We start from the raw sequence: 15,188 nt of genomic DNA, 5'->3' as shown, positions 1-15,188 counted from the left end.
CAGCATGCGGCAGGAAGGGGGCGTTTTCCTTGAAGCGCGACTCGCTAAAATCCCCCTCGTGGCCGTGCAGTGCAGGTCTCGTGCCAGCCTGCTAGCCCCGTAGGACGGCGTGCGCACGTCCCCCTTACGTAAAGCACGTGTCACATGGCCAGCAGGCCGACCGGGCCAGTGGGCCAGTGCGGCAGTTTGATTCCGCACAGCCCTTCGTCGCCCTGTCTCTCTCGCACTCATCGTGAGTCGGCGCGTCGGGGTGCGAGTGAGACAGAGTGACGAGGGCACTGGTAGTGCAGGCGAGGGCGGGGATAGGGAATGCCCAGGCCAGGCCCGGTGCACCGCGCTCGCTAAGGCCCGGCCAGCAGGGCTACGTCAGCCTCGCTGCGCCTCGCTGACGGGGAGCTCGTCGTTGGCGGTTCCAGCGCCGCGCCTCGCTGCTGCCAACCCAACGCGCGGCCGCTGCCCCGGCCGGGATGCACCGCGCCAGGCATTCCCCGGTTGGCAGCGTTGGCAGCACTGGCAAACAAAGAGGCCGGGCCGGCGGGGCGCGCGTCACGCCGAGACTGTGCGCGGCTTGCGCGGCGACGTGTGCACCACGAGGGCGAGCGGGGCCTCCCCGGCGCCAGGGCCGCGGCCAGGGCCTCAGTCAGTCAGCGACGGGGCGGCCACCAACACGGACTGTGCACCTTGAACACCAACCCTGAGTGTATTCTACTGGAAGACGGCCTGCATTCCCGAGATCCCTCTGACCGCCATCGAGCACTCTTGGAGCAGCATCCGTGTCCGCGACCACCCGCACGCCCCTTGCCGCTCCCCGGCTCCGCAGACGCGGGCTTTGCCAGACCAGACGAGGACGGCAACGGCGCTGTGTCTGCCCCCCAGGACTTTACGACCGACGCCGCGAGCCATAGCCCGAGAATGTAAGTCGGCCGCGGTGTAACAGCCCCAACAGCCCGAACGAACAGCCCGTCGGCATGCCGTCTGCGAGGCGCCTCCCAAGGACTCGAGGCCGCCGCCAGCCGCCAGACAAAGGCGAGGCCCCGCGCGGGATTCGAACCACGCACCACGCGGCGGTCGATAGTGTTTTGGCGGAAATTACGTGCATGTGTGACAATGGCGTCCCCGGCACGAAATCACATGCCCCTCCCCGCGCGATGATGACCTTGGAGCTTGTAGCGGCGCGCGAGGGTTGGCGAGGGTCACTCCGGGGAAGTGTCGAAGCCACCCCCGCCGCCTAGTCGCCGCCCCTCACCCCAAAGCACCCCTTCCCCTTCCCCCGTCACCGCACGCGTGGTCTCTCTGGCGCGAGGAGCGAGGAGCACTGACCCCCGCCGACAGGTTGAGACGCGTCGCGTCGGGCAGCGGCAGGCGGCAGCAGCGGCGCGCAAGTCGGGACCGGCTCGGACGGCGCCCCCGTTTGCTTTGACGCAGGCGTGGCGGGCGGGCCCCCTTGGGCCCAGGGCCCCCAGGGCGCGCAGTACGAGCAGTCCTTTCGTCGCTCCGTTTCGCTCGTACTCAGGGGTGCGAGAGGGACATAGCGACGAAAGCAGAGTTCGGAAACAGCCTGCAGCCAGCCGAGCCGCTAGCGAGCAGCACGGGACGACGGGGTTGTCGCGCCCCGTCTGGGAGTGTACAGCCTGCTGTGCGGCCCGCCGAGTGTACACACCGCGACTTATTTTGAATCCGCGCGTTCGCAGTAACAGCCTGCCGCGGCCTGTCCGTCACCTGACTTCCCGGTGCCTCACGCGGCCGGGCTGGGCGCGAACGCCGCGAACCCCGTGGCACGCGGCCACCGCGTACTTGGAGTACTTGGTACAGAGCGCGACACGTAACAACCAGCGCGCGTTCGCCGTGACTAGGCTGATTCCGAGGGGGAGGTCTCTCTCTCGCTCTCATGGGGCGTCCCTTACAGGTGCGAGGGAGACAGTCCCACGGGACCTTTCCCTCGGAATCAGGCAGCTGGCCGAGTGCGTTGTTGTTTCTTGTGTTGCTTTCGGCGCGTTTTGGCAAACATTCAGGCCAGCCTGTGGCCAGCCCGCCTAGAGCGTGATGCGGTCGGTGGGCTGCTGGCTTGGTGTGCCCCGCCAGGTCACCAGGTCCTTCCCCCGTGGGGCCCGGCTTGGGGTCCGGGGCCCGAGGTGGGGGAGGCCCGGGGGGCCGGCAGGGCGGCAGGGCCTCTGGAGGCTTGGTAGCGAGGCGGCGCGAAGCCAGGCCGCGGACCGCACCAAAACACACCAAGCGGGCGGGAGGGGAAGGGAGGGGGAGGGAGGGCTGAATGGGAATGGGGCACCGCGAGGGGATTCCCTGCGCCGCCGAGCCGCGCCGCCTGCCGCCGTGCCGAGCAGCTGAGTGCCGCGCCGCCGCCCGCCTGTGCGACGCGACGCCGCTACGCCGGCCTGCCCACATCCACATCCACGTCCAGATAATGCTTGCTCTCCAGGGAGCGTCTGCAAACGACGTGCAAAAGACAGCCGCGGTGCTGGCCTTCCAGTGGTAGGCGTATGGCGGCCCGCGGAGCCAGGACGTCCGGCCGACTGGCGGACGCAGCCGCGGCCTGCATGACCTGGGACAAAGTCAGGGTCGCGGCACCACGCCACGCCGCGCCAGCCGCCAAGGACGAGGGCAAGGACGTGGCGGAGGCCGGCAGCCGGCACCGAGGGCGAGCGCGGCGCCGAGGCTGGATGGACCCCCTCATGACATAACACAGAGTTTCGAGCCAGAAAATTAGTCGGGCCGGCCGGCCGCGTCTGACAAACAACTAGAGCAGACACGTCATTTGCTCATGTGCCCGTCGTAACGCTCCTATCACGTCCCCGACGAAGAGGCCGAGCCTTTAGAGTGTTCTCGAACGCCCACTCCTGATGCACGGACCGCACGCACTTACCATTAGGGATTAAAAATCGTGCGCGTGCGGCCAGGGCGGCCAAGGCGGCCAAGGCCCCAGGCCAGCCCGGCGCTCGAGGTCGCCGTCAAGGGCGAGGACTTCGCCGAGCACGCCGTCTAGGCCGGCGCGGCAGTGAGCACCGCGCGCCTGGTCGACTTGACGATCTCTTAGCGCCCGCAGCGTATTACCGCGGACTTTAGTGAGCAGGTGGGAAGCGAGGCGGGGCTACCTCGTGGACCTGCTGGACGGGCCGGGCCTCGCCGGCCACGGCGGCCACGGCGGCCAGGGCCGTGCCGGCGGTGGGCTAGGTCAAGGCGGCCGCGGCCGGCAAGGGCGGCGAGGGCCCCGTTGCCGTGTTGCCGTTACATCACGAGCTGAACTCGCGCCAAATCGCGCTGCTCGCGACAGACGCCGCTCGCGAGGACCCCGTCGACGCCAAGCTCGAGTTGGCTGGGCGTCGTCGGCGCGGTGGTGCTGGAACTCGCAACCGGAGGCTTGGCAGGAGCTCTGGCCGCGGTGAGCCCTGCAGCCCTTTCGGCGGCCTATTCCTGTCTCACTCGTTGGCGCTGCCATGGCGCTGCCGCAGTGGCCGCCCGTCCTTTGGCGGCGTGCTCGCGTTATGTAAGTAAGTGTCCTGCGCGGCGGTCGCAGGCTTTAGAGTCCGCCTTCTGGCCGTCGGTGCCGTCGGGTCGGTGCCGTCGCCGCGACGTCGCCGTCAGCAGCGCGTGCGTGTCCGAGCCGCGGCGGCGCGGCGGCCGCTACAAAGTCTACAAAGTAGGATGGCGCCGAGACTCGGGGCCGCGGCCCATTTGTCGGCCAACACAAGTGGCCGCGCTCCACGCCGGTCTGCTGTACTCCTGCAGGCTGAGCCGTGCTGAGCCCACCAGCGCTCTCGTGGCTCTGCCTTCCCGTCCCCCTTGCACTCACGGGGCGTCTCGCAGGGGTGCGACAGAGACAGAGCGACGTAAGCGACGTGGAAGCGCCTGGAGGAAGGCCCACTGTCGCTGCGGAATGTGCGCTGGAATGTGCGAACCGCCGCGCGCGGTCCGGAACGTCCGGAACCGTCCTCTGGACAAACGTCGCTCACTGGTGAACCGCTGGAAACAGGATGGAAATGGACCTTCCCTTCCCACGTGCCCGCGGCAACGCTGGGACTCGCGCGACGACGTGGACGTGGCCGCGTGTGCTGCCGCGTGCCTACGCCGACTCCGTCACGGAGTCGTCACGTGTCGTCACGAAGCGGCCGCCCCAAGCCCCACGCGTGCCGCTACCGACTCCTCCAAGACTGGGTTACGGTCACGGGGACGCAGGGTTACGAAATGCTCGCGCTGCCTGACGGTTCAAGGCTCAAGGTCTCCCGGGCCCGGAGCAGCGAGCAGTCGTCGGCTGCAGACCACGTCCTGGAGAAAGTCGTGGCTCGCGAACGGTGAGGTGCGGGGGCGGGGCGGGACGGCGTGTCGTTTCCTGCCGGAGGTCAGTGTCGGTTCGAACGAAAAAAAAAGGCGGTCCCCCGCCAGGGTTCGAACTCGCGACATTGAAACTTGTCCATTTCAAGATCGCATACAGTGGGAAACGCCAGCACGCTTCGGATCCGCGAAAAGCGCGGCACGTGCGAAATTGGCCGGGAAATGAGAGTTTCGATGACAGGGCCGGGAAATGAGAGTCTCGATGACAGTGCAGTGCACTGGCGGGTTCCTACTTCTTTGTCTAGAGGTTTTATCCGGCCGGGCCGCCCACGGGGCCGCCATGCTGGCAGATACGGCTATTTTGGGGTCATGACAGCATTTTATCTGCAGCAGCGCGAAAACAAGGACCTATTATGGAGTGGGCGGTGAGTGGCACTCCACGTACTGGATGCCATTTTCTCAGAATCAGTCGGTACAGCCGATCAGACGTGACTATCTTATCCTAGGCTTTTGAAACTTGTGGCAAGGGAGGCGACAAGCAGATATCGACGTCTTGTCGAAAAAATGATTGATCACTCTTGTCCGGTTGATTTCGGTTGAATAATTTTTGATTCGACGGTGACAATAACTATGACTTAATGGTCTTATCGTAAATTAATTTTCTATCTTGGGCCATGCCCTGCCGGCGTCATCGAGCTGCTGACTGATTTCGAAGGGTGGCTGTCTCTCTCGCACTCAAGGGGTGTTCCCCGCGCGGGTGCGAGAGAGACCGAGCGTGTTCCCGAGCAGGACGCCGACGGCGGCTGAGCCATTTCCTGGAACCGCTATCGCCACGATTGGTCGCCAGGTTCCACACAACGCGCTGATAGTGGCTGATAAGGATGAGGACGAGCCGCTATCAGGGAGGCACGCGGTGCGCCCACAAGGCCCACAAGGCCCACAAGGCCCACAAGGCCCACAAGGCCCACAAGGCCCACAAGGCCCACAAGGCCCACGAGGGCCACCAGGGCCGCCAGGGCCGCCAGGGCCACCAGGGCCGCCAGGGCCGCCAGGGCCACTAGGGCCGCCAGGGCCGCCAGGGCCACCAGGGCCGAAGGGAAGGGACCGAAGGAGCGGTGACGCCACGCGCGACCAATGGGCGCGCTTTTCCGCCGCCCAAATGGCGGAAACAAACAAGTACCGACAAGTACAGCCGACTTGGGCCCTCACCTGTAGCCTCTAGTATCTCGTCCACCACGGCCTTCGACCGGCCGCATGGCCTGGCCAGCCTGGCCTGTGTCCTGTCCCGTCATCTCTTGTACTCTCACGCAAAACCGAATGTTGTATGCCAGGAGGCTTTTGGCCTAATCCACGCTAGCCTACCCAAAGTCCCGCAGTCCGGCCCGGCGCTCATGGTTGATCCCTCTCTTTCTTTCATGGCACCCGGGCCGGGCCGTCTCAAAACTTGTGTCTGCGTTGCGTGCCGGTTCCCGTCGTGGTTCCGCACGCGGCGCTCTGCCTGCCTTCCGAATGATCGCTTCGTCGCTCTGGACGCCTCTCTTCCCCACAGAGCGCACCGCGAGTGCGACGACAGGCGAGGATGGGGAGACGTAGCCGACCACAGAGCCTGTACGCAGGACCGCACTTTCAGCTCATTTGCGAACTTGTGTGACGCTCAAACATATTTATCAATAGCTTGAGTCAAAGCCAGATGTCTGAACTATTAAATTTCGGAGTTACGTCGAATAATCTAGGCGGGAAATATTTATATTCCCCAAGTAAATAGGGTCCTCCACTCGGACCGCCTTTCGGACAACGCTCGGGCTCGTAAGACGAAGACAGACCGATCAATCTGCCCTTGTTGCACTCGCACGAGGGTGGGAGCTGTTGGGAGCGGTGTGAATCCAAGTGAAACAGGCGCGAGACGCGTTCACAAAATCGAATTTAACGTTTGATTGCCTCTGAATTCAGCTCTGAAACCTGGATTGTTATTAAAATACTATCAAAGGAAGACATTCAATGATAAGTTTAGGCCTGATTATTAGTAGTTTCGTAACAAATGCGCCGACAAGGTGGATGTTGTGCCTGTTGTCCTGTTTTGAAGTCTCGTTAAAAAGAAATTTTCGCCATGATACTTAAAAATATGTTCAATGACGACATAAAAAGTACGCATAGCGTAACTTAAACGCTTGACATTTGATCAGTCAGTAACAAATGCGTTGACAAGTTTGAACCTTAACCTATCGATGTTTGTTGTTTTGTTCTGTAAAGAAGCAGAAAAGTCATTTTTACTGTAATTTTTACTTTTATTGCAATGAAACCTTTGCAGCTCTATAATTTCATGATATTTGAAGACGTAATTCGTACTTTACGATATCAGCTTCGGTGGCGCGCATTCAAAATCGAGAGGTTCGGTTTCGCAGGCGGTGAAAAACCTAGCCCGAGCGTTGTCCGAAGGCCTGAGCCGTCCTTCGTCTCCCGAGCCGAAGGCTTTTAAAGCTCCCCTGGCGACGAAGATCGCTCGGCTCACTCCCGCGCGTCCTGCCCCTCCCGGGCCGGGGTTGAGGACCACCGAGGAGTCATTGACGTGCTCCCCGTTCCGCCGTGCCGCCCCAGGAGGGCCCCGCGCCCCTACGCGCCTCTCGTCGTAGGCCCACCGTGGGGCTGCCTGGGCCTAGAGGCCGTGGGCCTGCCGTGGGCCGCGGACGCTGTCCTCCTGTACCGCAGCAAAACACAGCCCCTGCCCCATGCCGCCCCCACCCCCACCCCCGGCCTTCCGCTTGGCCGGCACGCTGCCTCGCCGCCACGCAAGTGCGCAGTTCCAAGTATTTTGCCTGGGCAAGGCGTGGCTCAAAATACCGGCGGTAGGGACTCCCATCCGATCGCCGGTTCGGCCGCCAGAAAGGCCGCCGAACGCCGCCAGGAGTTACCCCCACGTGACGCAAGGGTCGAGAAAGACAAAAAACGGCCACCGCCGGGTGCTTGAACCCGCGAACTGGCAGTCCAGTCCGCTCGCCCCACGAATCCATCCTCGCGGGGGCGCCAGGCCAGGCTTTCGCCAGGCGCCGTGCCCAGCCGTGCCCACCCAAGGCGGGCCCCTGTGTTATGAATGGCGAGGAAGGGCGGCAGAGCGAGAGAGAGAGAGAGAAAGGCGGGAACGACCTGGGCCGACCTCGCGAAGGTCGGTGGAGAAGGGGGAGGGGGCGCGTCCGTGTGGAGGGGTGGCATGGCAGGGGTGGTGCTACTGGGCGTACACAAAGCCACAAAGCACAAGCCCCTGGCTAGGCGGTGACTGACCCATTGCCTGCCTTGCCTGCCCTAGGGCCGGTCAGATAAGGGTTGACAGCGTTCCAAAAGTCTAATAAAAGAGCCCCCGTTCGCGTCTTATGCAAGTTGTTTTGCGGGGCCGCCGGCCGGCCGACGTAAGGCTGTAGTTTCACAGCTGCACGCAAAAAACAACAAGTGCTGAGTTATTTTAGCTGGATTACTGTACAGCGATTAGCTTCCTACCTAAAAACTTCACACCAAAGTGGCCCAAAGTTTTGTGTAGTAGGCAGCAGTCGTGTGCACTGTGTGGCTGGGCCTCGCTCAGTTTTTCCCCGTTTGGAGCTCCTCGATGCACAGCAACGCGAACCTTTGCAGCGTGGGCACCGTGCAGTGTTCACGTTCACACGCGGATATCGTTCAATGAATCCAACAAGCGCGTGGTCGCCGCAACATGATGTTGCAGGCCCTCACAGAGCAGTAGTACGTACAGTAGGTACAGTCTAGCCGATGGCTGGGGGGAAACCAAAAAGGCCGGGACAGTATGTGCTTTTCTGGCTGGTCTTAGCAGACTGGTAGTACTTTCGTCTCTCTGGGGATTGACTACGCTCTTTGATGAACACCTCGACAAGGTTTCGTGTTCAAACAGGGCCTAGAGGGCCTAAGTTCAAGGTTGGACGTTCAACAAAAGGCCCCGTCCCCAAAGCCCCATTTCCCTGTCTCACAGTGTCCCACATGGTCCCGCATTAGGAAAGGCCCCCATGTGCCGGCTGGGACGGGCTGGGAACGCGGCATGGAGCGGCGGCCGAATCCGACGTGTCTGAACCTGCACAGCTGGGCGGGGTGGTGGGGCGGGCGGCGCAGGGCGAGGGGTGTGTGGAGGGCTGCGGGGTAATTTGACAACGGCCCCGCGACCCGCGCGTCCGTCTGTCTCTCTCACTCCCCCTCCCGGCGCGCGCCTCCCCGCTCCGCGCGCTGCGGCCCGTCCGCCGTCCTGGTTGGCCCGCGATGACATCAGCCTTCGCTCCCATTGGTGGGCGCTACGTCACATGCGGTGGGGGCTAGGGTGGGGGGATTCTGGCCGCGTATCGGTTCAAGGAGAGTCGCGGCCGCCGCTCCGACGCGCTCAGAAGCTTCTGGGACGTCAGACTGTTTGGTAGAGACTCACCGCACCGCGCCGCGTCGTCGTCCACAGGACCTCCGCGCCTTCCCGCGCCCTCCGCGACTCAGCCGCCGTGCTCCGCGCTGCTCGCCAGGGTTGCCAGATTAGGCTAGAAACCGCCACTTAGGCTATTATTTGGTCTCAGTCGGCGGGTCGAAATTCCGACTTACGGGAAACCGCAAATTGGGCTATAAATGAAATAAATTTGGGCGGTTTTGATTCCAAGTGGTCAAAGTGGCCTTTTTTGGTTGTTTCGGCTTGTTTCGAGTCCGAGTCGAGAGTACCTATACCTCGAGGTATAGGTACGAGGCAGTATGATCGCACCCTATAATTTCTGGGGTTTGAAGGGGGTTAGGGCCTGGTTTATTGTTTTCAATTGTCAAAGAGAAATACACTGCAAAAAATCAGTGTCAGATACGGACCATGCTACGGCGTTCCGTATACCTCCTGAAATGGTGATACGGACATCTGCCGTACCACTCCTCCCATAAGAGCCTGTGCTTTGTAAAGGGTGGTACGGAAATTCAACGGAAAATGTACCGCTAATTTTACACCGGAGGTTGCCGTTTCGGTTTTCCGTTTGTGTAATAGTCCAAAATGCTCTACGGACAGTGAGGAACGGACACTCCGTAACTCAAATTTCTATAACGGATAACGTGTAACGGCCAGTCCGTTTCATGCGTTTCGTCAAGGAACTTTGCGTTACGGAGCGTCCGTTCCTCACTGTCCGTAGAGCATTTTGGACTATTTCACGAACGGAAAACCGAAACGGCAACCTCCGGTGTAAAATTAGCGGTACATTTTCCGTTAAATTTCCGTACCACGCTTTACAAAGCACAGGCTCTTATGGGAGGAGTGGTACGGCGGATGTCCGTATCACCATTTCAGGGGGTATACGGAACGCCGTAGCATGATCCGTATCAGACACTGATTTTTTGCAGTGTAAAAACTAAAAACATTGAAATCTGATTTTTGATTACTTTTCCCGCGAATTTAGGCGGGATGGTGCTTTCGTTGGGCGTTTTTAGGCTATTTTGAAAGGTGGCGGGAAGCGGCGGGTTGAGCGTGCTCTGGTGGCGAGACGGTGCACTGGGGGTCTGGCAACCCTGCTGCTCGCGACCCGCGCCGCCGCAGCCGCGCCTAGTGCGACCCCTGCCGGCCTGCCGTCAGACACTGACACCTGTCAGTGCTTCCCCAGCTGCTGCCTTCAGCCGCCCGCGACTGCAAGTCGAAGTCTCGTAATCCGGACTCGGAGGGTAAGTCGTTGGCGTTGGCGGCCCGGCTGTGATGTGCGTCGTCGTGTGCGTCGAGGCCCCTTCTCGCTGGATTTAACGTTAACGAGTGCCAGTGTGCTAGTGAAACCAAGTGAAACACTTTGCGTGGGGTGGCCGGTGATGGGCTGTCGGACGCGTTGACGGGGTTGGCTGGCCAGCCTGTGTTTACCAACACCCCCGACGCGGCGCGGCGCCGCCCCTGCGGAGCCCCCCAGTGTGACGTCATAGCGTCATTCCCCCGCCCAGCGCCGCAGCGCGCCCAGCCAGCCAGCCGCGCCGATTCCGCCGGTTCTCGGAAGGGAAGGCCCGCGAGTTCCGAGCCGGCCCCGGCTGGCCCCGGCCCCGGCCGCCAAGCAAACAAGTGCCGAACTCGACTTTGGCGTCGGAAGACTCCCAAATTAGACTGGAAGGGGAATACCGAATGCCAGAAGGACGCGCTACCCGCTGGCTTTACACCTCTTTTCCCTCGCGGACTGTTTTCTGGTATTTGTGCGGTTAGTGTGAATTTTATGGCGCGCTACGCCTACGCCATTCGGTGGGAAACACAGGCCGGGGAGGCGATGCGAAAGATCTTGAAGCCTGGTCGAGTCGTTAATGGGAATCGCAATCGTCATTAGCTTAGGGGGCTCTAGGCAGCCCGCTTCTCTTCTGTGTGTGACGGGTGGCCTATGTGCTGATGGTCAGGCGCTCTCTCGGCTCGGCCCCGGACATGCTCATCCTGTATGCGAGCAGATGAGAAGTAGAGAGCTCTCTGCTCTGACAATATGGAAATTGCAGTTGTAGTATATGTTGGTTCTTTATGTGTTACAGGTTGACTGCTCAACTTTCCGTCTGATTACGTGACTACAAAAGTCAACATTTCCTTTGAGAGAAAACGCCAACCTAATGTAAGTGTTAAGTGTTTCTTAGTTCAGTGAATTTTGATTTAATGTCCCACTATGGTGAATTTTCTTGTTTATTTTGAATTGTTTCTAAAGTATTTGAAATTTTCTTTTCAGACCCAAGGAAGATGTGGTCTGCTGCCCAGGAAATTGCTTGCTTCTCTTGGAGAGAAGCGGACGGACGACATGGGCTCGAACCGGGTTATTCCGGCTTCTGCTACAACAACGCAGACTCACACTCCCTCTGGGTTGAGCAGCCCCCCGCTCCCAGTGTTGGATATGAGCAGGTAGGTTAATGCAGAGAAAATTTCTCTCTAGCTCAGTATTAGGTTAGATTGTAACTGTCTGTGTCTCATTTCAGTTCGATCAAAAGCGAACCCTCAACACACTTGGATGGAGCAATGAATGCTCATTGCCATTCGGAGAACTGGGCAGAGAGCTATCAGGATCTGAGCTCCTGGTGCAGCGCTACCTCTGCCAGCTCGCCGGCAACTTGCCCAACGCCAGTTACAGATGAGACAATCGTGACTGAAATAGGTGAGTTCATTTCTATGCCATGTTATGCAAATGCTTTATGTCATATTTTTAATTAACTTTTGCACTAAATGTATTTTTTATCCCACAGATTTCCAAGGAGAGATTGACTTCGACCTGAGGAAGAGTGAAGAGATTGCTTCTATCCCTCTGGAAGAAGATAACAGTTTTAACTTGTGGGGTGCTGGGAGTCCCTTGGGAGAAAACTCCCCTCCTGCCGCATCAGTTTCTGCTGTCCCCAGCACTGAGGAGTCAAATCCTGTGCTGTTGAAGGATTGTTGGTGGTCTGAAGTAGAGACAGGGAAAGTTGTTAAGGAGCTTGAGTCAAGTAAGCCGCAAAACTTGACAGCTTCCACATACCCGTCTATGAAAAACCCCTTCAATCAAGAGCCGATTTCCGCAGTAGTGATTAAAGAAGAAGTGATTGACACCAAGGAAAATATGAATCCAATTGTGGCGCCTCAGCCCCAGGCCCAGCCTCAGGCCCTGCTGCAGCCTTTCCTCTCTGATCCCATCAAGATGGCAGAATTACAGATGAGATTTGAGAGAATTGCAAGTATTGCCCAGCCTGGTGGCAACAGTAAATCCAAGGCAGCTGATCTCATGAAATTACTGCAAGGTCAGATTGTAGCTTTAAACAAGAAAAAATACAGAAGTCCTGCTGCCATCAGTGACTTGCACAACCAACAAACCAAGGTGCATGCAGGGCCAACTGTTCATGCTTCTGAGACCCTGCACAGTTTTTCTCAGCCGTCTGTAGTTGGAAATGCAGATGACATTTTCCAAGTAGATCCTTTTGATGGTCTCTTTTCTGTTGCTGAGAGCCAATCGCAAGCTGCTCATCCAATTGTGTCTCAAACAGCGTCTCCTCAAATGTTCTTTCAAAATGCAACAGTTGCCCCTGCATTCATTCAAAATACTTTCCATACTAGCCCTGGGAAAGTGATACCTGCTGGGGCTGGAAACATTGCTCCTCGCAACTCCAACTTATTTTTTGAGGCTCACCACGAAATTTTAAAAGAAGCACCAAAGCCTCAACAGTTATCTAATGTGATACCTCAACATCAGCCTGTTGCACAGCTTCCTGTGCAGCCTGTCGTCCAGTCCATAGCTCAGCTTCCACTGCAGCAACAGTTTGCAGGACCACAACAAGCTTACCATCAAGTCCATTCGTCTGTGAATACACCAGTGCCCAGTCACCCTCAGCGCTCAGCCAGTGGCATAACAATGCAGAGGCCGCCTTTGAGACTGAGCATGCCAGAATTGGATGCGATAAACTTCGATGCTCTGCTGTTTGGAAGTCCAGGAACCCTTGCTGGAGTTAGCAAAATGCAATCGATGATGAGTACACCAGAAGTTCTCAAGCCTCTTGTTGACACACCTGAGCTTGAAAACTTTGACCTGCTTTCTTATCTTTGCGATGTAAGTTTCAATGTTAGTTCAATTTAATTTGTTTCTTACACAGTTGTGATCTTCATCACTTTAGAATACTGTAAGGATCTTCCTGGTCTCTCTAATAATATTTCTTTAATTTTGTTACAGGATAAAGCGGCTACTCCACCTGTTGGGTTAGACAGCAGCAACCCTTTCCGCTTTCCACAAGCTAGCACCAGTCAGAGCACCCTGGCTTCAAATTCAACTTCATCTGCAGCTCCAGAATTGAAACCAAATGTAATGGTGGTAAAGCCCATGTCAACAGCTCTTGCCAAGGAGGAGGTCTCCAAAACTGAATCAGCTGTAGTAGTTGAAGTTAAGCCACAGATAAGGCCAGTTGTTCTGTCTGACGTGGAGGAAGAAGAGGTGGTTGAAGCGGAAAGAGAGCCAACAACTCCAGCAAGGTCAGTCAAAGAAGAGCAGGTTTCATCACGTCCATCCCGCAGCTCAAGAAAGAGGAAATACTCTGAAGACGAGTTTGATCTTTCTCCATCTCCTAGCGAAGAAACTAGACCATCAAGGCGTAGGAGAACAACCTCATCTAAATACGACTCAGATGAGGACTTCACTGTTCCATCAAGAAAGTCCCCTAAGAAGTCACTAACATCTATCAGTGAGGAAGAGGAAGATACTAAAGTAAAGAGGCCGAGATCTAGTGTTAAGCGAGGTGAAAGATCTGTATCTACTTCCTCTGAATCAGACCGCTACAGAGAGCTCCGTGATCGGAATAATGAGGCATCGAGGAAGTCTCGCCTCACAAGAAAGGCGAGGGAAACGGAGCTCGGAAAACAAGCTGAAGTTCTGACTAGAGAGAATAGAGTTCTGAAAGTCAAAGTGGATGAAATGGAAAATCTTGTGAAGAAACTGCGTGAGGCCCTGCTACAGAGTATGATGAATAAGAAGACTTAAATTTTATATTACATCATTGGCTTGATTTTAAGTGATTTTGTTAAACATCTTCAAATGAACATTGAGTGACTAAAATTATTTTAATTGTCTGGTGTTAAGGAACTTTGTCTTAAATGTACAGAAGTGCTTATACCGACTGGAGCACTTTAATTTTTTGTAAAGAACTTGTTATACTATTACATACAACTTAATAGTTTTGTTTATAGATTGGTTTATGAATATCTGGGCAATTATTTGTAGAGTAGCATTTAGATGGTATGCATCAAATTTTATCTCTCGTTTTTATGTATGCAATAAATTTTAAAATCTTGTATTGAAAGATTTTGTTTAAAAAAGAAAATGACAAAAAAATCTTGTGTTGTAATACCTTTACTTTTGAAGCAGTGGTTAAAATCCTGAGTTGTGGCATTTCAAGTTGGCTTGGGAGTACCAGTAGTAATATGTTTTGAGTTGTCTTAATGTTTAAGATTTTCTTTTCCCTACTACTGTATTTGCATGTTTAGTGGTAGTACTTGTGGTTCATGATTGATTTTTCATATTGTTCCTTTGGATACTCCTTCAAAATTCTTGTTATTCCATTATCTGCTGTACATCAACCATTTTGAGTGGCAAGCTTGGATTAAAGAGTTGCAGGTAAATGAAAGGTGAAATGTCTTGTTAGCCCTGGAACATTAAATATTCTCAATAAAGTTTGGTTCCAAATATTTATGACTAGCAAATTTTTTATTCCTGCTCCCAATAAAACAGGGTGATATCACCAGAAACTGAACCATTCAATCGACGATCTTGAACATCAAATTCACATGAGAATGTAATGTGGAAAGAGAAGAGCTGCCTAAATTTCATCCTTATAAAATCATCAATGAAATCAATACATTTTGAATCAACCATTATCATCAAATTGTGCTGCCAGTGAAATAAGGAGTGTCTTACTATTTTTCTCAAGTTTTCACATGGTTTTCATGTTAAATTTAAAGTCTTAAAAACTGGCTGACTGAAGTTGGATGAACACTTAAATGATTAAAACTACAATGAGATAAAAATTTTAATCTTTGTCTCACACTTGCAATTGGCTGTCTCTACAACGCACAGCAACCTTTTCCTGTTGCTCATTTTCAGCTGTGGCACAAGAGACATTTCTGCTGGTCACTACAGATGTTCGCAGAGTGTTTGGGCCGCTCCTTTTGCACTAAGAACAAAGTTCATCAGCAGTGAATGAGACTGATGATTACATTGCCAAGGTGGACCTTTGAATAGTAGGTTCTATATTGAGGCCGTACCAGTGCAAAAGCCCGTCAACTTGTTGTAGTGGTCATAACACAGCAAATGATTCAGCATTCAGCATGATCCAGCAAAATGACAGAGTGAGGCACATAGTCTCAGCCCTAATTCATAATTTACATCTATTAGGATCACTTACGTCTTAAAAGGTAAAAAATATCAGCAAAGAAAAAGAGACGATCATCA

General features: G+C 55.7%; 1 protein-coding gene across 2 annotated transcripts; it reads left to right on the top strand.

Annotated features, from left to right (window-relative positions):
• The first annotated feature begins 640 nt into the window (after positions 1–640).
• Positions 641–14,427, top strand: LOC117641521. Of its 2 annotated transcripts, none has more exons than XM_034378923.1 (6): positions 641–914; positions 10,774–10,850; positions 10,962–11,131; positions 11,206–11,381; positions 11,470–12,800; positions 12,921–14,427. In XM_034378923.1, exons 3-6 carry the CDS (start codon positions 11,031–11,033, stop codon positions 13,719–13,721), a joined length of 2,409 nt encoding a protein of 802 aa, XP_034234814.1. In that variant the 5' UTR covers positions 641–914; positions 10,774–10,850; positions 10,962–11,030; the 3' UTR covers positions 13,722–14,427. The 2 variants fall into 2 exon arrangements, with proteins under 2 accessions (XP_034234814.1, XP_034234813.1); XM_034378922.1 differs by lacking the exon at positions 641–914 and adding an exon at positions 9,627–9,945.
• Positions 14,428–15,188: the final 761 nt, after the last annotated feature.

This window comes from Thrips palmi, unplaced genomic scaffold (genome assembly GCF_012932325.1).
Source record: "Thrips palmi isolate BJ-2018 unplaced genomic scaffold, TpBJ-2018v1 HiC_scaffold_15, whole genome shotgun sequence".
Classification (NCBI taxonomy): domain Eukaryota; kingdom Metazoa; phylum Arthropoda; class Insecta; order Thysanoptera; family Thripidae; genus Thrips; species Thrips palmi.
The sequence above is the reverse complement of the archived record's forward strand: the minus strand, read 5'-3'. Positions and strand labels throughout refer to the sequence as shown.